This window comes from Engraulis encrasicolus, chromosome 20 (genome assembly GCF_034702125.1).
Source record: "Engraulis encrasicolus isolate BLACKSEA-1 chromosome 20, IST_EnEncr_1.0, whole genome shotgun sequence".
Taxonomy (NCBI): domain Eukaryota; kingdom Metazoa; phylum Chordata; class Actinopteri; order Clupeiformes; family Engraulidae; genus Engraulis; species Engraulis encrasicolus.
In genome coordinates this window covers 15131653-15156021 of record NC_085876.1, presented here as the reverse complement: position 1 = coordinate 15156021, position 24369 = coordinate 15131653, and the positions used below count along the sequence as shown (strand labels likewise).

The window sequence follows — 24369 nt, the reverse complement described above, 5'->3', positions numbered from 1 at the left end:
ATTTTAGGGTGAGGAATGGCGAATCACATCTGAATAACTTCCTCATGTTTTATCTAGCCTAAACAAGGATGGCTAGATTTAACTTTTTTTTCTTTAACATCTCACTTTGACACTATTAATGTTCTTCTTGCGGAAGTGAAACGCGCACCTGATGTGGAGGTGAGGGCTCAAGAGCAAATCGCGCTGCCTTGACAGTTTGTCTCTTCAGCATGGGCAGTGTGCAATGTGTGAAATTAGAAGAAATGCTTTGACTAGGCTATGCGATGCACTCGTGAGAGGTGACCGGGCTTTCAAATAATTTAGATTTTCTTGCAATTGCGACTGTGGATCAGGTGCATCTCGGTCTCCCAGACCGCGCATAAAAGCACGCACGCACACACACAGGCATAGCTCTACCTTCCCGAATGTAATTACACTCTGACGGCCAAAGAGTTCGGGATGTGATCGGAGCAAGAAGTAGGCTAAGCGCCAAAGCAGCTCGAGCCATTGCTGGCTATTGATACAGGGAGAGTGAGAAAGCCACCTTTGGTTTGCATTTAACGTAGGCCATTAAGACGCATTAATAGGTGGTGGCGGTGCTATGGTGGTCAAATCAGCAGCAAGAGGCAAAAGGAACAAATTGCCAAAACAGAACCAGTACAACATTTCAAAACATCCAACAATAGCGCAGCCATTACACACCGCGGCAATTCAACTTTGACAACTGTGATGATAGACAACTGTGCTCTCCTTCAGATTCACCCCATAGCCAACTCCGAGGCTAAGCTAGACTACTTCACCAGCAACAGGCAAGACCTAGCATACCAATACACGCTTCTACGAATCCAATCTCCACAGCAATGAACAAAAGTCACTTCTTACCTGACACGATGCACAACTTTGGTGACATTCCCTTCTCCCGTCACGCTTTAAATGTACATAATTCCTTGCTTAGTTGGTCCGTTTTTGTTCACCAAAGTGATGAGACTTCTCTTCACAACAAGTTAGCTCCTCCAATGGTTTCAAGACCTTATGATGCATGGCCAACACATCGCCGTTAATACCATTTTTATTACTACCTTGACACCACAAGCTAAACAAAACAAACTCGCGTCACTGCACCGTTCTACCAAAGTACGTCTAGGCCAAATGTCTAGGCCTAGGTACTGTTCTTTCCGGTCTGGTTGGGGTCTTTGAAGTTCTTTGAACACAAATGTAAGCACACGGCGGTGCCAATAAATAAAATCATGGCTTACCAGAGGCTGTGACCACCAGTTGACTACAACACCTCTCCAAAATTCCTCTGGAAATGCCCATCCAATTCGTTGTCAAAACTTCCCAAACTGTTTAGCCCATATAGTTCACATCAGCTAGTTTGATATTTGCTCACGGGCATTTTCTATGATGCTCAATGTTCCTCCGTAGCACTAGCAATCCTACAGTGAAAGAGAGTCAGCGCGGGCAATCTACAGTAGCTGCACCTGTCTTTTGACTACAGATAGGCCTACACGCTTCAGTGCTATAGTATGCACCGGGACCTTGCATCGCAAAGCGATGTGTTTCAGAACATGTTTTATTATTGTTTAAAAAAATAAATAAAAATAAAATAAAATAAATTCGTTTTTTTTTCCATGGCCCTCCCCCTAACTCCGATTTTTTTTGCCATGGCCCTCCCCTCCACCTCATTTTTTTTCATCATGGCCCTCCCCCCCCTACGCACCAGCCCTCCCCCCCCGGTAAATTACGAACAGTCCCTAAACATAATTTGATTTGACCAAACAGGTTTAGGCCCACGACCTAGGCTAACTGTGGAGTTTGGTTCCGTTGACCTTGCATGGCCTAACCTAATTCAGGTCTTAGCGTAACACTTTTCGCGCTTGTTGAAGCTATGATTTTTCTTTTAGATGGCATTTTAGTTCAATGGGGATTAGTCCTCCTCTGCGTGGTGTTTGTCTGTCTTTCCGTCAACAGTTCGTCCAAAGCAGGGCATGGAAAGGAACCCCCATCTCCGACGCGTCTTCCGTTGTTGGGAAACTTATTGCAGTTGGACCTAAATAGGCCTTATGAGGGACTCTGTGAGGTGAGGAAAATTGACACAGTTTCTCATATTTAGCCTAATAGGCTAAAACCAAGATTTGAAAATGTTCCTGTTTCCTTCTTTCTGCCTGTCTTTCTAATAGTTTTTATTCCACTGTTCTCCCACAGCTCTCCAAAAAACATGGAAGTGTGTTCACCGTCCATTTTGGGCCGAAGAAGGTTGTGGTCTTGGCTGGGTACAAAACTGTCAAAGAAGCCCTTGTGAACCATGCAGAGGAGTTTGGTGACCGAGACATCACGCCACTATTCCATGACATCAATAAAGGGGATGGTGAGGCCATTGATTTGAATTCCTGCTTGCGTCTTGTTCACAGACTGTTAAAGTTACAGTTTTTTTTAAGTAAGCCATGAGTTTTACTTATTTGAAATGACGGACTGTGGCCCTACCTGTTATACATTTAAAATAATACTGAGGCAACGTGCTGTTAGAGAAAAAGGCAAAATCAGAAAATGAATCCATGGTCAGAATTTGCAGATATCCACTACATCCTATGATGTTTTTTGAAATAATAATAATGATTAGTTCCTTCTCTTGTGGCACTTCTCTACTACTTTCCTCTAGCTTGGCTGTATGCCACAGTATTAACATTTTCCTCTATGTGAATGAAATTAGTACGAGAGTATGTAGGGCAGGGGTGGGAAACCTATTATGTCTCGAGGTCCGTTTGTGGCCCTTGAGGCCATTTTATCCAACCCCCAACATCATTTCAATGTTATGCAGCTTCACATGAGATATGACATATTTTGTAATGAAATCTTAGAAAATACATTTGCTATACAATTAAGTTATCCTCAGGGGACCTAAAGAAGGTGGGGTCTGTTTTAAAGGTGTCTGCCTTCAATATAAGCCTAAAGTGCAGGGGGAAATCCTGGTTTGTGCTCATAATGCGGCCCTCGGATGAATTTGAAGTGGCCCCTCGAATGAAAAAGGTTCCCCACCCCTGATGTAGGGCCTAAGACCCTGCTCGTCTTCCCCTTACTAGTGGTAGCCAACTCCGACCCAAGCCCAGGGGTGGGGAACCATTTTCATTCATTGACCTCTTCAGATGTGTTAAGTCCTCCAAGGGCCGTAATATGAACACAAACCAGGATTTCCCCCTGCACTTTAGGCCTAAGTATTGAAGGCGGTAATGTGGTAATAAGGTAATGTGATTTCAAAAATTTCTTTACAAAACGTGTTATATTTCATGTGAAACTGCACAACATTACAATTATATCGCGGTCCGTATAATGCAGACTCAAGGGCCACAAACAGCCCTCAAGACATGGTTTCCCACCCCTGCCCTAGCCCCAGGAGTGCATTACAATATGCAAACTTGCCTCCTCCACTTGTGCTTGTCTTCTCGCCCCACCTCCTGGCCCCTCCTCCGTGGAGAAACCGATAAAGTTTCCCAGCTGTCAGCCTAGCCACAACAACTTTTGAGGGACTGTTTTTCATTCACCATCCCAATTGCAAATGAGAAGACGGCTTTACAATTGAGTTTTTGCAAGATATTGAAATATAATGCTGTGGTCAGTGATGTCATCATGACATATTACTTCCTGGTACGAGGAGACGAGCACAAGTGAAGGAGGCAAGGTCGCATATTGTATTGTTTCCCAGAATTCCCACCCCTGCCCTAGCCCCAGGTGTATGGGGGAGGTGCCTAGAAACTGGTGTAAACAAGGTGGGGCTGATTGGAAGTGAAACTGTTTTGAGTTAGTTAAAGAATTACATTCACTGCAGTAATTTATTGAATCACACTGCGGTAAAAAAAACAGCATACAGTAGAGAATGGATAAAGCAGGCAGGTAGAAATGGCCCACAACTGAGCATTGATCACACTCTTGATAAATAATCAATGCATGCCAAACAGATTAATCTCAGGATGGATTAGCCAGCAAATCCAAAGTCCAGCTATAGAGTTTCAGCTGGGTGTGTGACCACATTGCGTCATACTCCAATATGTCACCTTTGCCGCCCCTAACTCGACCTCTACAGCCACCTCTCACAAAGACCTATGCCATGCCCATGGCCCATGCTCATCATTTTGACATGCGTCTGTAATGGACAAAAAACTAAAATGGAAACCAAACTAACTTTTAGCACACTCTACACCAGTGGTTTTCAAAGTGGGGGCCGAGGACCCCTGCAGGGGGGCGCGAGGGGATGCCAGGGGGGCTGCAGGAGGCTGGCAGGAAAAATATTGTGAAATCAACTCAAATTTTTTATACTAATAACTTAAATATCTAAAATAAGCCAAAAATAAGCTAAACAATCCAAGTGGAATCAGTTTCTTCTAACAATGATTATATACTGTATGTATTATGCTTTCTATAGAACTTAAAAGGTTTTAGGAAAGCACCAATTTCATCGAGATGTGAAACCGGTTGCACAGAAAAAAAAATTGTGTGGCACGGCCCATATCAGGGGGCCTCAGTGGTGTAGTCTACGTAGAACGCAGGTATACGGAGTATACCCACTTCTAAATTTCAGGGATTTCAGTATACCCACTTAAAATATATTGATCCATTATTTAGAATAGCACACATATACAGTATACCCACTTCAAAAAATGCTCAAATATGCAGTATACACACCATGAAAAAGTAGACTACACCACTGGGGGGGGGGCCTTGACTGGAATCTACCGGTATATGGGGGGCCTTGGCATGGTTAAGTTTGGGAATCCCTGCTCTACACTGACACTGATGATTGTAGTCTGGTGTATTTGGTTTCGTCAATATTAGACACAACCTGAGCACAAGGTTGGATGGCTCTGTCAGTGTATACTGACGTGACGTAGCATAAGCTCATATACCATTTAGCTGTTTGTATGCATTGATTCCAGCATTGCTGGTAGAGTATGAAGCTCAAATAAGACTGTAACATACTAGCCACCCAGTGTCTTCGCCTCTTCTCTCTCCATTCCTGCCTTATACCAGGGAGGTGTGAGTCACTCTGTACTAGCTTGTCATAAGCAGCCTGTTGTCAAATGTCTTTTTCTGTTTCTTTTTTTCCACCCAGCTCTGCCTGGGAAATCTAGGCCACTCCGTCAGACTCCCCCTTTTGTTTAAGACCCCATTTCAGCATAGTGATGCAGACCGAATGTTCCCAAATCATCTTGGTACCAGCAACATCCTGGAGCCCACCCCTCAGACATACAGATGCCCACAACATATGGAGATGTGGACAGTAGATTTGCATTCATATTTTTTATTTATTGATTCTTTTTTTTTTAACTTTATTTATGATAGGACAGTGAAGGTGGTGAAGGGAAGCAAGTGGGGAGAGAGAGAGATGGGGAAGGGCCGGCAAAGGACCCATGTCAGGAATCGAACCCGGGTCAGCCGCTTGGTAGACGAGTGCCCTACCGTTTAGCCACGGCAGGGCCTGCGTTTATATCTTATCGGCCCTTTCCTCAAATGGGCCCTATCAGGACTGTGAAACTTGGGGTGTTTTTGCATTAAATTTTTTAAAATACCCCAAAAAAGAGAGATTTTTAAAAATTGTTTTGTCTTTTTTTGGCACTTAAATAGAGTGGGTCATATATATCTTATGGATGCAAGGAGGCACAGGAAGGCAGTATCGTGATGCGCCCTTTTAACGATTTCATACCCATCAGCCCAGAAAACAACCATATGATATGAAGTGATAGTGCTTCCAAGCATCATCATTATTATAACTTTTGAAAATTATTAGTAGCCTCTTGCAACCTAGTCTACCTATAAACTATCATAGTTTTTATGCATAAAGTTTATAATGTTGTCAAATGTAAAATTGTGGGGTGTATCGAACTGTAGGTCATGAATCGTGATACAAACCGAATCGTTAGCTGAGTGTATTGTTATACCCCTACTCCTCTGAATTTGTAAATCTATAGACCCCTTTAGAGTTTGTAAACAGGTATGACGTACTAACCCCAACTCCGATGAAGTTGGGACGTTTGGTAAACAGTGAATAAAATCAAAATGCTATCATTTTCAAAACACTCAATCTATTCATTAGATGGAGAATAGTGAAAAGACAACATATTAAGTGTTAAAACTAGAGACTAAGACTAAAAACAAAACAAAAGACAACACTTAACAGTTAAATACATTAACCGATGAGATGATTTTATATAAAAAACAGTGTTAATTCCTATCTTGGACATGACTTCACCAGCTTAAATGGTGGGTGTATTCCTTGTCATGTTTTGCAATGTTTTCCTTTCTGTAGTGCTTACAGTGTGACAGGTCTTGACCAAAAACCCACCATTTTATCACATGCTGGTCCTTATGATGGAGCCAAACTGTTAAAACATAGTAGAGAATGCAATTTGACCTTACTATGTGGCAGTAATCGAAGATCTCCCTTCAAAATATAATGCATGAGTGGCTTTTCATGCTGTTTAAAACCCATTTATACCATTCAGCACTGTATTTAACTCTACAGATGAGTGAGAACATCTTAACCAATGCACTACTGCATCCGCATGCCATCATGGAGGCTGATTTTTGAAGCTAGCACTAACACAAGTTGGATGGTCCATTTTCACTGTAGCACAGGATGTGCAATGCTCTATTATTGTCAAAAAGAATGGACTTCTACAACTTCTGCTGACTTCTGTAAGCAAAGGACAGTTTCCCATGTCTTCTGGGTCTATTTCAAGTGAGCTCAGGTGCTTAGGAGAATGTTAAACCCCTGTGTCATTTTCATGCATTAAGCATTCTTAATATGGTCAATTTTCAATAGCTCTAGCACTCCAGGAATTAGAGTGAGACTACAGCCAATATGTATTTCATGATGTCATGAACCTATACAATGATTTTATTCACAAAAATATGTCTTATATACACTCAATCGTGGTAAATCAAAGGGAATTCAAAAATGTATGTAATAACTATGGTAATTATTCCCTTTGCATCTTTAATTCTGAGTGACTCAGCCTCTCTGTGATGATCTTATACCTGGACACCTATATTGTCCGTCAGTACGATTCATTTTGAAATGTTCTTCTTTGTTGTTTTATCTTATTTGGATGTTTACTAAATTTCACTGATCCCCGTCCCAACTCTTTTGAGACGTGTTGGATTTATCAAATTAGAAATGAGTACATATGTCCCCCAAAACAATATTTTTTCTCGGTTTTAACACTTAATATGTTGTCTTTTCACTATTCTCCATCTAATGAATAGATTGAATGTTTTGAAAATGATAGCATTTTGATTTTATTCACTGTTTACCAAACGTCCCAACTTCATCGGAGTTGGGGTTTGTAATTTGGCTGCGTGCGCACCGCTGCCTCAAAACCGTCCATGCTCCGTTCACTTGTACAGAGACTCGACAGGTGTTTTTTTCCGAAATAAGATAACAGATGCTCGCGCTAACCTCAGATATGCAGTGGGCACCACGGACACGGGTATTCCTGGCGAGCTCATCAGTCCAGTCAGTAGTTAAATGTCTTGTTACAACAAACATCTCTTATGCATCTCTCAAACAGAATCACCACTCCCGATTTCACCCATTCCTGCAGTTCTCCTAGTGGCCGCTGTCGAGATACAGCTCTGAGCGCAGCAGCCCGTTCTTTCTGAATGGAGTCTGCACTCCACTTTTCTGGGTGGTACTGCACTCTAGGGGGAGTCTCTCGTAATAGCCTTACAATATCTCTGGTGTGTTTGAGTCGAGGATTCGCACGCATTCATGAGGACGTCGACTCTGAACTGGTCTATTGGGCCTTGTCATTGCTATTCACGCAGGGATAATACTTTCCAATGGAGAATGCTGGAAGGAGATGAGGCGATTTGCCCTCTCCAAACTGAGGGACTTTGGAATGGGCAAGAAAGCAATTGAACTGAAGATCCAGGAAGAGGTCCAGTACCTTATTGAGGTCTTTGAGCAACATAACGGTAAGGTCTATTCATTGAGTACATTGCTAATGTACGTACTGTGTTTCTGTATGCATGTTTTTTTTGTGATGTTAATGTACCGTATGTGCACAAGGCAGCAGATGTGCTAGATCAAAAATAGAGATCAATGAATCCTTAAGGTTTTTTTATGTGCAAACTGGATCCCAAAAAAGTTGGAGCGCTTAGTATTGTGTAAAGAAAAACCAATTGCTCTCAAATGTTCAAAACATTCAATCTGTTCGTGAGATGGAGAATTTTTCCAAGACAACGTATAAGGTGTTATGGCCAAGCAAAATTACTAGAATTATGTGCTCATTTAAGATTTGATACATGCAACCAATCTCAAAAGACTTGGGGCAGGGCCTAGGCCCTTGGCTTCACCAATACAGCACTATACTATACTGAATTCAGTATTTTAGTTGTAGTGTTGGTAATCCGTAATAACTTAAGTACTGTAATCTGGGACGCTGCTAAGGTTTTGGAGGCCCAAAGCATAAGTGGTCAGGAGGCCCCCCTCATATTTGAATAATAATAATAATAATACGTTTTTTTGTCAATCTCAATTTAGGAGGCCCCAATTTTGGGGGCAAAGTGGTTGAGGCCCTAAGCACTCTGCTTGCTCTGCTTATGCCTAGCGGCGGCTCTGACTTTAATTTGTGGACTATAAGATGAAATATGTACTGAATACTGAATACAAGATGCTCCGACTAAACTTCACAAGAAAAAATATATACTTATTAGCCTCACCTTTGGGTAAGCCACATTGTCCACATTGTGACATTCCTCAACATTAGCTCCACAGCTAATTGTCTTGTGTTTGTCACTTCACATGTAATAATCCAAACAATAGCTGCATTGTGATACACACCCCAGTTTAAAGTGTAAGAAAGCAGTAGCGGCTTATAGTTTGGAAATTACGGCTATTTCATCTGAGTCTGAGTGTTTTTTTTCTGATTGGCGTATACAGGTGCAGCGTTTGACACATCCAGGCCAGTGAGCTACGCTGTGTCCAACATCATCTGCTCCATCGTCTATGGCCAACGCTTTGACTACGCAGACCCAAGGTTCAAGGCGCAGGTCGACAGAGCCAATGACATCGTTTCAATCATGGGCTATGCCTCAATACAGGTGCACTATCTTGGTTTCTATAATCAAGCGCTAAGTTGTACACATAGTAAGTTTACATAGTAAGATTAAGTTTTGCAAACTGGAGCGTGGTTGGCATGATTGATAGTAGTGTCCTGTCCCCTAGATTTAATACATAGGCCTATAGAGCCGTACAAAGGCAAAGTGCAGTAACTATGCCAACATGGAAACTGGGAAAAATGCCTTCAAAGCCTTGGTGTTAGGTTGGATATTATAGCTATTGCAAATTTGACATAGCAATATCTCTAAAACGGGACACATTTCGACAATACAGCTTCCTCACAAGATAAAAGAGGTGCAATGAAGCTTAATTCAGTTTTGTCAAAATGTGTAGTTACTGCACTTTCGCTTTGTAGGGCAGTATAGGAGGTGGGATTTCAGCATCCGGTGCAAAGATGGCACCAATTTTGAAACTGGGCATGAGTAGATTCAAAGTAATTACTAGGTATGCTAAAATGGCAGTCTCTTGCGGTCCAAATTAAGCTTCATTACCTTCGGTTATGTTGCCCACCGTGTATTTATTCATTACCTCCGCCAGGAGGTTATGTGATCGTCCGAATTTGTGTGTCTGTTCGTCACGCTGCGTAAGGACCACTGAGGAGCCCTGAGCAGCATCACTTACTAACTGGTGTACCTTCACGCAGCCACCTTCACGCAGCCACACCGGGGCAGAGCATTGAAGTGAAATGCATTAACTTACCGCAGTCAAAATCGCTATAAAAAAGCAGCCTTAGCTACAGCCTCGCATATCGTTTACGTTCACAATGCTGTCACAAAACATTAATATAAAATGAAGCTCAAAGAAAGGCGCGCGCGAATTGCGTTAGTCCACGGTGATTTGCTGCTTCCCCAATCCCCGCGCACTGAAGCCATCAGCACTACAAACATTCCATAGACTATAGACTTCGTAACGAATGAACGCTGGAGGTGCGGTGAACAGTGATTTTCAATACGAAATAGAGAGCAGGCCCGGGTGCCGATCAATTGCTCCCAGAGCCAAGACCAGCTCGCAATAACCGTCATGAACGGATTCCCATAGGCTATTCACAGGGGGAGGAACTTCTCCAACAAGTGTAGTGTCGGGGTAGGCAATGATTCCGCTAGCTGCGACCAGTCGAGTCGACATGTCTCTCGCTAAGCAATTGCGTTTGTACCCCAACGTTGGTGTCACGATATTGAAACAACTAGAAATGATAGAAGTGGATTTACATCTCAAAAGTTTGTTTAGCCTTACGAAATAGCCAACAATAACACTCCACAACCATCCATGCACTGCCACTGGATAAGGGGATTCTTGCACATTTCATTCTGATTCAATAATTAAGTGAACGGCTCAAAGTAGTATGGGCCGCTGCACTACTGTAGAATAGGCCTATGTAGGCCTACTACGGGTGTTTTTTACGGGTGTAATTTTTATTTTGTTTTAGATGGTAGCCTAATGAAAGCTGCCAATCATCAACAATGTGACTAATATGTAGCAATGAGATTCAAGGCTTAAGTGAATTTGCAAATCACAGAAGGCATAGGCTAGCATGAACAATCACTTTGCCAATAAAACAATCAAAGGTGAACTAAACAGACCACAGCTAGAGGACATGGAAATGATAAAAGAGACAGATAACTATAATTTGGTTACGACTTGACGGTTCAATTACCTGAACACAAATGCTATGTAGCCTATAGGCCTAAATGCATGAAACCACATCATGACTCTACACCTATGTCCAAAACGAACTGAACTTCCTTGGCGGAGGTCTGCGTTCTCTGAATGCATTTCTAGTTTGTGAATATGTTTGTTTGTTTGTTTGTTTGTTTGTACTTCGTATAACTCAGTCAGAACTGTGCTGATTTTTATGAAATTTAGTGGGATGATTGGTCATGACCCAAGGAACAATCGATTAGTTTTTGGGAGTGATTGGGTCAAAGGTCAAAGGTCAAAATGTTTGTTTGTACTTCGTATAACTCAGACAGAACTGAGCCGATTTTTATGAAATTTAGTGGGATGATTGGTCATGACCCAAGGAACAATCAATTAGTTTTTGGGAGTGATTGGCTCAAAGGTCAAAGGTCAAGGTCACGAAAAGGTCAAAAACGTAAATTGAGCCGATTTTTATGACATTTAGTGGGATGATTGGTCATGACCCAAGGAACAATCGATTACTTTTTGGGAGTGATTGGGTCAAGGGTCAAAGGTCAAGGTCACGAAAAGGTCAAAAACGTAAATTGAGCCGATTTTTATGAAATTTAGTGGGATGATTGGTCATGACCCAAGGAACAATCGATTACTTTTTGGGAGTGATTGGGTCAAAGGTCAAGGTCACGAAAAGGTCAAAAAAGGAAATTGAGCCGATTTTTATGACATTTAGTGGGATGATTAGTCATGACCCAAGGAACAATCGATTACTTTTTGGGAGTGATTGGGTCAAAGGTCAAGGTCACGAAAAGGTCAAAAACGTTTTTCTTTGCCAAGCACTATATGCCAGAACAATGTGTGCATGTTTAATTGAATGAGAGGTCAAGACTGGGCCAAAAATGTAATATTACGATATTCCGGCCCGATTTCAATGAAACTAACACCAAAATTTGGAGAATGTTATGCCCCACACTCTGAAGACATTCTAGTTTCAGCTCTGCGAAGGTCTATTGGTGACATCACGGGTGCTTGGTCCATTTATTATACAATCTATGGTTGCAATGAATTTAGCAGATGTTTTGATACACAGTGACCTGTAGGGCATAAAGAAGCTAGCAGAAGTGTACAGTAACACAGAGCAACAAAAAGACACAATACAGTTCCATTACCCAAGGCTTCACATCTGGAGGGAGCACAGCTGTGAATAGATGTGCCCTTGATTATGTATCCTGAAGCAAGGATACACACACACACACACACACACACACACACACACACACACACACACGTGTGTTTCACAACTCATTGTTTTTTTTTGTTTTTATGTGTGTTTGTTTTCGTTATCCTCACAGATCTACAACATATGTCCTTGGTTGCGTCCCGTCCTCTGGTACTGGAGGGTGCTCATGAATAAACTGAACCAGGACTTTGACGAGATTCGTCAATTCTCCAGGGGGCTGAAGGAGACCCTCAACCCTGAGCGGTGCAGAGGCTTCATTGATGCATTTCTGAGTCGTATGATCAGTGTGGAGGTACGATTGTTACGCCAAACAAACAGAACCTAGATTGCATTAGTGGCTTGATGCTAATGCTGCCCATTTACTTCCAGTGATTATGCTAAGATATGTTTTTACTTCCAGTGATTATGCTAAGCTATGCTAATAATTCTGATCCAATAAATCTGAGTACTGAAAACACGGAGAAGAAAATGATAAGCACATTCATGAATAAGTCTTGGATATACAGCAAATATGTGAAAATCAAAAAATGGTGGACTGTTCCTTTAATGCTTCAAAATTTGATTATTTTAAAATTCTGAAAAATCTTAAACTTCTATATATCCAGACAAGGTTCTCCTTGACTTTTACTGTAAATTACGAATCAATTGACATCTGCTCACTTTCTTTGAAACCAGCAGCTACACACAGTCCAAGCTCTTGAATTCTCAACAGCAAGTTGTCAAATCTTTCCACTCATACTGTATACTGAAGGCTATTATGAATGTAAACTGCTGTGCATATAATATCTTGTCTGTCTCCAGGCTCTGGGCCAGAAGGACTCCCAGTTCCATGAGGATAACCTGGTGTACTGTGTGGACAACCTGTTTGCGGCGGGCACTGACACCACAGGAGCAACCATGCGCTGGGCCCTGCTCCTTATGGCCAAGTACCCTCTCGTACAAGGTCAGATGGAAATTTAACGTAATACAATGTACTTATTTGGTTCCAGATCGTGTGTAGGCAGAGACAACAGCATGATGATGCTGGGAACGTATATGTGTGTTTTAGTAATGGCCCCCATTAGCGTGTTGCAACCACAGCTAAAATACCACTATTGTATGGATTAAATTACCTTTTTTGGTTTTTAGTGGATTATCAAAGAAGCATATTCATTGCGGTACACTCGTTACTAGTTACTAATTAATTTATGGGCATTAGCTGTAGTTGTACCACCTGACGCCTGAGCCAAAAAAATGTACCGCATTTTCCCAAATAATATCTGGGACTACTATTTACAAAAACAATAGCTTGTTACCAGGCTAGAAATAGCAGCACGCTACAATTTGAAGGAGTCTTTTCATACCAAAAAGGCTCTCATGTTGTTTTCATTTTATTGTTTATACCATGTTTCTAAAAGAGGTAGGCTACTATTAGGGGCTAGGCCATCACTTGAGGAATCATAGGTACTGTGTGTGCTGTAGTGTTAGTTTTTATTGTTATTATTCAGTGGCCTATTGGTTCGAGAGAGGAGTTGGTCTTTCAGTCTGGGGGTTGTAGGTTCGAAACACATCTGACCTCTCCCTACACCTCCATCCATGGCTGAAGGGCCCTTGAGCAAGGCACCTAACCTCGCATTGCTCCAGGAACTGTAACCAATACCCTGAAAAATACTAACTGTAAGTCGCTTTGGTCAGCAAAGTGTAACGTAATGTAATGTTATTTGTCTGTAGAGCGAGTGCATGAGGAGCTGGACAGGGTGATCGGAGCCCGGGTGGCTGCGGCCGAGGACAGGAGGAGTCTGCCCTACACGGACGCCGTGATCCACGAGATCCAGAGGGTGGCCAACATCGTCCCCATGAGCATCCCGCACGTCACCAGCTGCGACGTCACCTTCCAGGGATACTTCATTGAAAAGGTCTGTCTGACTGTGTGGCCTCTGTGTGTGTGGGCTTGAAAGGGGTTTTAGATTAACCCTTTGTGAAAGTTGTATGCCGTTCTTATAACACCTTAACACCTAATACAAATCTGAAGACTTTTCATATTTCATTCACGACAGTGTTGCATTACCCCTTATGGTATACTGACTTGGTCTCCAAACAAGCATGAGGTCAGAACAAAGGAAAACATAAATGTTTGTGAATTTTGATCACTAAAACTTCAGTGGGTCATTTCTCCCCAAAGCGTTCACAGAGGCTCGGGACATAAGTTTGGCCCGCAACCTCACTTGCTCTACGTAATTTGGCATTTGGAAGAAAAATAATTGGAGGCCACTGGTATACTGTATAAGGTTTGTAAAGTCAGCCCTGTCCATGGCCATGGCTCATGGCCCGAGGTTGTTCTCCTGATCCTCCCGTCTCTCTCTCTCTCTCTCTCTCTCGTTACTTTCCTGTCACAAACTGTCCTGTCCAATAAGGGCGAGAAAAGCCCATAAATAAATAAACTAATTAAAAAGGCAGCCCTTGGGTGCATTTCTGGAAAGCGTAGTTGCTAAATATGGTAGCTACTTTGTTGGTTGCAATGCAATTTCCAATCGGCAACTACCGAAGTTGCTAACTGCTAATAACTATGCTTTCCAGAAATGCACCCCTGATTAGTAGTGCAAGAGCAACAGCCATAATTCTGGGAAAGAAATCAGGGAAAAGCTGATCTACTTACTATGTTTGGCAAAGGAACACTGGAATCTTGGCCAAGAATAACAAGCCTATACTCGTATTATATAGCTCTAGTGTCAACACTAATGCAATCTTTGTACTTGGTTAGTACTTGTTCTTGGGTAGCATTTAACACCTCATTAAACATTCACTTAATGTTGATATCGTTTGCTAAATGGGCTTATAATAGGCTGATGTAACCAAAGTGAAATGCAGTTTTTACTTGCCTCCCTCCCTGTCGCTCTCGTACAAAAATGCATGAATCTATTGGCACATTAATAACTACTGTTAGGCCAAGAGTATTAGGGTTTCACCCGGAACAAATTAGTAACAAGCTGAAAATTTCAGTATATGTTCAGAATACCTTTAGGAATAACATACTAAAAGTCCCCAGGAATCCCCCTTGTGCTCTCTGAGAAATTCCAGATGGTGTCCAAAATGTATGATATTTTTAATGTTTTCACGTAATAACTTTTCAATGGGTGGGTGGATTGGCACCAAATATTGTATGCCAACACTCAACTACAAACCCCAACTCCGATGAAGTTGGGACGTTTGGTAAACGGTGAATAAAATCAAAATGCTATTATTTTCAAAACATTCAATCTATTCATTAGATGGAGAATAGTGAAAAGACAACATATTAAGTGTTAAAACCGAGAAAAAATATTCTTTTGGGGGACATATGTACTCATTTCTAATTTGATAAATCCAACACGTCTCAAAAGAGTTGGGACGGGGATCAGTGAAATTTAGTAAACATCCAAATAAGATAAAACAACAAAGAAGAACATTTCAAAATGAATTGTACTGACGGACAATATAGGTGTCTAGGTATAAGATCATCACAGAGAGGCTGAGTCACTCAGAATTAAAGATGCAAAGGGAATAATTACCATAGTTATTACATACATTTTTGAATTCCCTTTGATTTACCACGATTGAGTGTATATAAGACATATTTTTGTTACTAAAATCATTGTTTAGGTTCATGACATCATGAAATATATATTGGCTGTAGTCTCACTCTAATTCCTGGAGTGCTAGAGCTATTGAAAATTGACCATATTAAGAATGCTTAATGCGTGCAAATGATACAGGGGTGTAACATTCTCCTAAGCACCTGAGCTCACTTGAAATAAACCCAGAAGACATGGGAAACTGTCATTTGCTTACAGAAGTCAGCAGAAGTTGTAGAAGTCCATTCTTTTTGACAATAATAGAGCATTGCACATCCTGTGCTACAGTGAAAATGGACCATCCAACTTGTGTTAGTGCTAACTTCAAAAGTCAGCCTCCATGATGGCATGCGGGTGCAGTAGTGCATTGGTTAAGATGTTCTCACTCATCTGTAGAGTTAAATACAGTGCTGAATGGTATAAATTGGTTTTAAACAGCATGAAAAGCCACTCATGCATTATATTTTGAAGGGAGATCTTCGATTACTGCCACATAGTAAGGTCAAATTGCATTCTCTACTATGTTTTAACAGTTTGGCTCCATCATAAGGACCAGCAGGTGTAAAAATGGTGGGCTTTTGGCCAAGAACTGTCAAACTGTAAGCACTACAGAAAGGAAAACATTGCAAAACATGACAAGGAATACACCCACCATTTAAGCTGGTGAAATCATGTCCAAGATAGGAATTAACACTGTTTTTTATATAAAATCATCTCATCGGTTAATGTATTTAACTGTTAAGTGTTGTCTTTTATTTTGTTTTTAGTCTTCCTCGACATTTGCTGCCATTTATTGTCCCTGTCCCAACTCTTTTGAGACGTGTTGGATTTATCAAATTAGAAATGAGTACATATGTCCCCCAAAATAATATTTTTTCTCGGTTTTAACACTTAATATGTTGTCTTTTCACTATTCTCCATCTAATGAATAGATTGAATGTTTTGAAAATGATAGCATTTTGATTTTATTCACTGTTTCCCAAACGTCCCAACTTCACCGGAGTTGGGGTTTGTATAATAGGGAAAACATACAAAAAATCCAGAGGAATCCAACTTGGCATCTCTGAGAAATTCAATATGGTGGCCCAGATGGGGTCCAAAATTTATGATTTTTCATGTTTTAGCGCAATTACAATTCAGTGGGTGGATTGAACAAATTAGTAACAAGCTGAAAATGTCAGGATATGTTTAGAATACCTTTGGGAATCAATAGTCCCCAGGAATCCCCCTTGGGCTCTCTGAGAAATTCAAGATGGCATCCAAAATGGCCTCCTTTTGGAGATTTGGACATATCAAAGGCTTGAAATGTCATTTAAAAGCAGTCTAAAGGTGGAAATGTATGTTTTGATGGTAGATGTAGAATCAATTTCATCATTAGGTTTTGATTAAATGCTTATATTAAAAGATAACAACTTTATTGGAGTCTGTTAAGGGTTTTACCGTTACGGAAGTGACAAAAGCACCAGACTTTGCATGGTGTTTCTTTAGGGTATATGTAGTAATTCTAGCCTAGGAGCCCTCTGAAAACAACTTTCAAACATGTCATATGAGCCTGTGCTTACTTGCTTGACAGCAAATGTAACATTGTGAACAATTTAAGAAGATTCATACTTGGCCTGAATTAAAATGAGTATTTCCCACTGTAAAACTACGGTGAGAATAGACTGCTGCTAATGCTCACTCAGCAGCATACTGAATGGGGAGGTGTCAGTGCAACAAGGTGTCCAAGGTAGCAGCTTCTCCATCCTCTAATTTCCATAACATAGATATTTTTATTTGCATGAGAGAGTAAGTTACAAGCTCTCCATATGTGTGAATGATCCATAACATCACCAAGTTCTACATCTTCACAGGTAGTATTGTGCATATAGTGAGTGCATTTCAGTCATCTTTAAGAATGGCATTATAGATTACTCGATGTATATCTTCAGTTGAAATGAAATAAAGAAAATTATTTCTAAGTAGGTGTTCAGTAAGTAGACAGAGGTAAATGGATTTCTTTTTTCAGAATTTCAGAAGTCCTCACCTAGTAGCCTTCTTGTGTTGTATTGCCGTTACCTCAGTGATCATTTACCTCAATTGCTACTTCAAAACTGACAGCTCATGGACAGCATGAACCATAGGTCTTTGCCACCCTTACCTACGTATAGGAGAAATATCAATATAAAGCAACAATTCTCATATGGCATATACTATAAAGGTGAGCCATTACTCATTTTCTTGATATGCAAGGCACACATATAGTCGAGGAGGAAGGATGGGCTACCATGGGCTACCCCCCCCCCCCCACACACACACACACACGCACACATAAAATGCCACAGGACCTTTTTAACCTTCAAGATTTTCAGTGGTAACAGTAACATAACTCATTCCCACCACACCTTTTTGCATCATATTGTACTTGACCTCAGAATGCTCTACATGTCCTATGTAGTTGTACAATAGTGCAGTAACATACAGTACAGTACAGCACAGTACAGTACAGTACAGCACAGTACAGTACAGTATGACAGTAGAGTACAATACAGTTCAGTATAGTGCAGTACAGTACATCAGAGTAGAGTACAGTATAGTAAAGTACAATATAGTAAAGTACAATACAGTTCAGTACAGTACAGTATAGTATAGTACAGTATAGTACAGTACAGTTCAGTACAGTACACTAGAGTACAGTACATTACATTAGAGTAGAGTACAGTAGATATAGTGCTGTATGGTACACTAGAGTAGAATACAGTATGGTATATTACAGTACAGCACAGTACAGTGCAGCAGAGTACATTGCAGTACAGTAGAGTATGTTCATTAGTACAGTTCATTACACTATAGTACAGTATAGTCTTGATGACTTATAGGCTACTTTGACAGATGTATCCCTCCAAAGCCAATGCGATTTTTATGCTGTTGTTTAAAGTTTTTGAAATACTTTTGTGTACATTTATGTCCATGTCTCTGGATGGTACTTTTTCCTGCTTCAAATGCCTTGAATAAAAGGTGTCTGACATCATGACATCATGTGGGGAAAAGGGGCTAATCAGTGCAGCATCCAGAAAGTCATTAGTTGCAGGAGTGCTGTCTTGTTAACGCTGTGTGTCCTCTGTAGGGCACATCAGTGATCCCTCTGCTGACGTCAGTGCTGAGGGATGAGGAGGAGTGGGAGAGACCTTGCTCCTTTTACCCAGAACACTTCCTGGACGACAAGGGCCAGTTTGTCAAGCGGGATGCCTTCTTGCCCTTCTCTGCAGGTATTTTTGGAACAGCTGCTGCTTTGCAGAACTTTCTCTGGTTGTTGTTAGGAGATCCGTCTCAGAGATTAAGCTTGGTCACCAAAAGATCCGAGACATAAAGGCTCTTGGAGCTGCCTTCAATCTGGTTGTGTACAAAATGCCAGTACTGATTGCAATAGTGTATGAATATTGTATTTTTAGTTGTGTGTATTGACTCTATGCCACCATGTGGAACAGACAAGAAAAGCCAGACTGACTTGAACACAAACATCAGAATCACAGGCAGATTGGACAGGCCTGGGCTACCTGGAAAGATGTAACTTCTCTAACAATCTCATGAGTGAATGGTGCAGCAAATATCAACACAGTCTCATATCACCAGACTGTTTGTTTTCTGACTTAAAATGTTCATGTTGATGATCTGTCAATGATGTTTGATTGACATTGATCCTGGGCAAACAGCTTTAACATGCCAAAGGTCATATCATGTAAGATTCTGCTATAATTGACAAAAGGGATCAGGTCATCCCTTTTCTTTTGCATAACGTAACAAGGTCTTAGTTATGTGTAAGATTTTGTAAGAATTGTGTAAAAGGTGGTGGCCTACGGTGCAGGAGCAGCTGTGTCCTAATGAATAGGGAGGCTCAGATAACACCCAAACCTCTTCGTACATCCAACTACCTAGCTGAAGTGCAAGGCACCCAACCCCACAAACCTCCAGGGACTGTAACCAACACCCTGTACCTAAAATACTAGCTGAAAGTCACACTTTTTTCTTATGTCACAGTGTAAAGAATCTATGTTCTATCGAAGTTAAGTTTATACTTCAAGATACACCAATAGTCACAATAGTGTCTGGAGTAGTAATTATCAGTATGGTGTGGTAATGATGCATTTGATTGTGGACATGGTGATTCAATAGATAATAATGAGACTGTGATTTTGTGTGTGTGTGTATGCGCATGCATTGGGTGTGTAAGGTAACAGAACACCCCTCTCCTTTTCTTTGCTTTCGTGTGTCTGTGTGTGTGTGTCTGTGTGTGTGTGCCTCAGGTCGCCGGGTGTGTCTGGGTGAGGGTTTGGCCCGAATGGAGCTCTTCCTCTTCTTCACAACTCTGCTGCAGCGCTTCCGCTTTGCGCCCCCTGCTGGTGTCTCCGAGGAGCAGCTGGACCTCACGCCAGCCGTGGGCTTCACCCTCCCGCCGTCCCCACACAAACTATGTGCAATCCTTAGATCCTGATCACACACTCACATTTTGCACACACATACACGTACAGTGCAATACACACATGAAGAAGCGTTGGTTCAGATTTACTGTGAGAGTGTGAGAATGACTGGTGCTGTTTAAGTTTGGAAGAAGAGGATGCCACATAAGCCTTATGGACTTTTGTATTTCAAATGACAGCTTCATGTGCCGTCTTTGCTGAGAGGAACCGCCAGAAGGTGTTTATTGAGGAGGACTAATTTAGATAGGCTGATATGGCACATTTTTATAGACTGAGGAATGAATCGCATTGAGCTCGATGGATTTGGATTCTATTTGTATTCAAGTGTCTATTGCAGGCACTGTATCACCCAAGAAAGATGTAGAGGACATCACATGCACATCAAATAGCCTACTGTACATGTTATGCATGTGTGGGTGTCTGTGATGGATGCACGTGCTGTACAGTATGCATAGTGTGAAATATTTGAAGGTGTAGTATATGAACACTTAGGAATAAAACAAAAAAAGCATCTGGTAAAAAAACACGGCTCTGTGTTTTGACTCATTAGTCAGGTCAAGAAGTAATGTTGTAGACCTTTTTCATTTTTTACAGGATTTGTTTGGATTGTCCTGCACCTGGCATATTGTGGGGGATGTACACACTTTTACTTGATTGATTAAATAAAGTATCTACCTCTGTCTTTATACTGCGGCTACTTCTACTCTGTATCGCTCTTCATAACAGGAATTACATCACAATGCGATCTCAAACAAAGTGAGTACAAGGAGAAGTACTGCTTTAATAATGACAGAATGTGTATTGACAAGATTGAATGAAATGAATACAAACCCCAACTCCGGTGAAGTTGGGACGTTTGGTAAACAGTGAATAAATTCAAAATGCTATCATTTTCAAAACATTCAATCTATTCATTAGATGGAGAATAGTGAAAAGACAGCATATTAAGTGTTAAAACTGAGAAAAAAAATTGTTTTGGGGGACATATGTACTCATTTCTAATTTGATAAATGCAACACGTGTCAAATAAGTTGGGACGGGGATCAGTGAAATTTAGTAAACATCCAAATAAGATAAAACAACAAAGAAGAACATTACAAAATGAATTGTACTGACGAACAATATAGGTGTCCAGGTATAAGATCATCACAGAGAAGCCGAGTCACTCAGAATTAAAGATGCAAAGGGAATAATTACCATAGTTATATACATTTTTGAATTCCCTTTGATTTACCACGATTGAGTGTATATAAGACATATTTTTGTCATTAAAATCATTGTATAGGTTCATGACATCATGAAATATATATTGGCTGTAGTCTCACTCTAGCACTCCACGAATTAGAGCTATTAAAAATTGACCATATTAAGAATGCTTCATGCGCGCAAATCGACCCCAGCCAGGGACCACTGACGTGCCGGCATTTACCTGGGCTGGGCTTAGCACAATGGCTCGGGGTTGGGTTGTAACCAACACCGTATCCAAATCCTATGATTCTAAATCTTTAATAAATTGACAAATAACAGTTTCAAAACCAAGACCTGTTCACCACCCGAAGTATTTCCATCAGATTGATACCAAACACATGTATAGAATTTCAAACACATACAAACCCCAACTCAGATGAAGTTGGGACGTTTGGAAAACAGTGAATAAAATCAAAATGCTATCATTCTCAAAACATTCAATCTATTCATTAGATGGAGGATAGTGAAAAGACAACATATTAAGTGTTAAAACCGAGAAAAAATATTGTTTTGGGGGACATATGTACTCATTTCTAATTTGATAAATCCAACACGTTTCAAATAAGTTGGGACGGGGATCAGTGAAATTTAGTAAACATCCAAATAAGATAAAACAACAAAGAAGAACATTTCAAAATGAATTGTACTGACGGACAATATAGGTGTCAAGGTATAAGATCATCACAGAGAGGCTGAGTCACTCAGAATTAAAGATGCAAAGGGAATAATTATCATAGTTATTACATACATTTTTGAATTCCCTTTGATTTACCACGATTGAGTGTATATAAGACATATTTTTGTTACTAAAATCATTGTATAGGTTCATGACATCATGAAATATATATTGGCTGTAGTCTCACTCTAGCACTCCAGGAATTAGAGCTATTGAAAATTGACCATATTAGGAATGCTTAATGCGTGCAAATGATACAGGGGTGTAACATTCTCCTAAGCACCTGAGCTCACTTGAAATAGACCCAGAAGACATGGGAAACTGTCCTTTGCTTACAGAAGTCGGCAGAAGTTGTAGAAGTCCATTCTTTTTGACAATAATAGAGCATTGCACATCCTGTGCTACAGTGAAAATGGACCATCCAACTTGTGTTAGTGCTAGCTTCAAAAGTCAGCCTCCATGATGGCACGCGGGTGCAGTAGTGCATTGGTTAAGATGTTCTCACTTATCTGTAGAGTTAAATACAGTGCTGAATGGTATAAATGGGTTATAAACAACATGAAAAGCCACTCATGCATTATATTTTGAAGGGAGATCTTCGATTACTGCCACATAGTAAGGTCAAATTGCATTCTCTACTATGTTTTAACAGTTTGGCTCCATCATAAGGACCAGCAGGTGATACAATGGTGGGCTTTTGGTCAAGAACTGTCCTACTGTAAGCACTACAGAAAGGAAAACATTGCAAAACATGACAAGGAATACACCCACCATTTAAGCTGGTGAAATCATGTCCAAGATAGGAATTAACACTGTTTTTTATATAAATTCATCAATAGGTTAATGTATTTAACTGTTAAGTGTTGTCTTTTGTTTTGTTTTTAGTCTTCCTCGACATTTGCTGCCATTTATTGTCCCCGTCCCAACTCTTTTGAGACGTGTTGGATTTATCAAATTAGAAATGAGTACATATGTCCCCCAAAACAATATTTTTCTCGGTTTTAACACTTAATATGTTGTCTTTTCACTATTCTCCATCTAATGAATAGATTGAATGTTTTGAGAATGATAGCATTTTGATTTTATTCACTGTTTACCAAACGTCCCAACTTCATCGGAGTTGGGGTTTGTAATAGTAGGCATTTAAACCACGCATATTAGATCTGGCGTGTGTTGAATATATGGGCTCTGCCATACCACATGTTCGTTGAAATCAAAAAGGAAAAAGGCAAACAGTCCGAATTATGTCCCCAACAAAATCCAAGGATTTATTGTCTCCAAAAAGTATATTACAGCAGTAGTAACCGATGCTATCTAGAACACTGGATACTACACAAAAAGCACAAGTTACACAAGCATTCAGAGCTCTGGAGATTTCCTAACCTAAATACCCCTGACCGATAACAAACGTTAATGCAGTTTTGGATGGGTGCGGTTGTGGGTGTGTGCCTATGTGCCAATGGGATGCTATGAGGGTGTGTTTTGTCAGTAGATGGGTGTGTTCCTGGGCGTGTGTCTATGTTCAGATGAGCCTTTTCTGGGATGTCGTGTGGTTCCGGGGCGGCCATTTTGACCCGTCGTTCTGGATTGGCCATCTTCATCCTGCGGTCTTCCTCTGTGTCATCTTCATCCTGTGGTCTTCCTCTGTGTCCCCCTTTAACCTGTGAACGACTGGGCATAATCCCCCATCCCCAAACATCAACCATTTCTATAGGGATTAGGACCCCAGGTGGGGCTGGGCCGTCCTGGGAACATCAGGATTACCTGCTGAACAAAAGGCAGTTGTTAAGGTGCCATCTCTGTGGCCTTCCCAGACCCTGTCTGGTGCCATCTCCAACCAGTTTCAAGCTGGGAGTGATTGGTGGAACGTTGAGAGCCTACTGAGCAAGAAATTGGTCGTTAGTATGTTCCTCCACCTATCGTTGGAGGTGAGAGTATTCCAACTGGCCTCCTGTCCGTGCCCGTCCTGAAGCCATTTCCATGATTGCTCTAAAACGAGAAGTTAATTGCTCTTGAAACCTGTTGGCTTGCCCGATGCCTGAAGTCATCCGTCTGGGGGCAGAGATAAAATCAATTTAGTCAGTTCCATGGGTTCTTCCAAGTCGCCATAGTCTGCAATTAAATCATATTTAGTCATCATTGCCATCTTTATTAGCAAACAATCTTATTAGCAATCTTTATTATCAAACATTCTTATTAAAATCAACTAACAAACCAAAAGTATCTCTTATTATCTAAAAGCTAGTTTCTACTACTGTACAATATCTAACAACTGCTAGAGTGAGACTACAGCCAATATGTATTTCATGAACCTATACAATGATTTTAATGACAAAAATATGTCTTATATACACTCAATCGTGGTAAATCAAAGGGAATTCAAAAATGTATATAATAACTATGGTAATTATTCCCTTTGCATCTTTAATTCT

At 40.8% G+C, this 24369-nt stretch overlaps 2 protein-coding genes across 2 annotated transcripts in view; one reads left to right on the top strand and one right to left on the bottom strand.

Annotated features, from left to right (window-relative positions):
• LOC134436335 (cytochrome P450 2K1-like) overlaps window positions 1-24369 on the bottom strand; it is a 57856-nt gene that overhangs the window by 22479 nt on the left and 11008 nt on the right. The gene's annotated exons all lie outside the window — the stretch shown is intronic.
• On the top strand, window positions 1741-20699 carry LOC134436332 (cytochrome P450 2K1-like). Its single transcript, XM_063185493.1, has 9 exons — window positions 1741-2059; window positions 2185-2347; window positions 7798-7947; window positions 8915-9075; window positions 12079-12258; window positions 12768-12909; window positions 13677-13861; window positions 18663-18804; window positions 19840-20699. Exons 1-9 carry the CDS (start codon window positions 1868-1870, stop codon window positions 20025-20027), a joined length of 1503 nt encoding a protein of 500 aa, XP_063041563.1. The 5' UTR covers window positions 1741-1867; the 3' UTR covers window positions 20028-20699.

What these genes read in the sequence shown, in the direction of transcription:
- LOC134436332 (XM_063185493.1), top strand. Translation starts at nt 1,868, where the DNA reads ATGATTTTTCTTTTAGATGGCATTTTAGTTCAATGGGGATTAGTCCTC. An exon ending in TGACATCAATAAAGGGGATG is followed by an intron (nt 2,348 to 7,797) that starts GTGAGGCCATTG and finishes CTATTCACGCAG; the next exon opens with GGATAATACTTTCCAATGGA. An exon ending in TGGGCTATGCCTCAATACAG is followed by an intron (nt 9,076 to 12,078) that starts GTGCACTATCTT and finishes TTATCCTCACAG; the next exon opens with ATCTACAACATATGTCCTTG.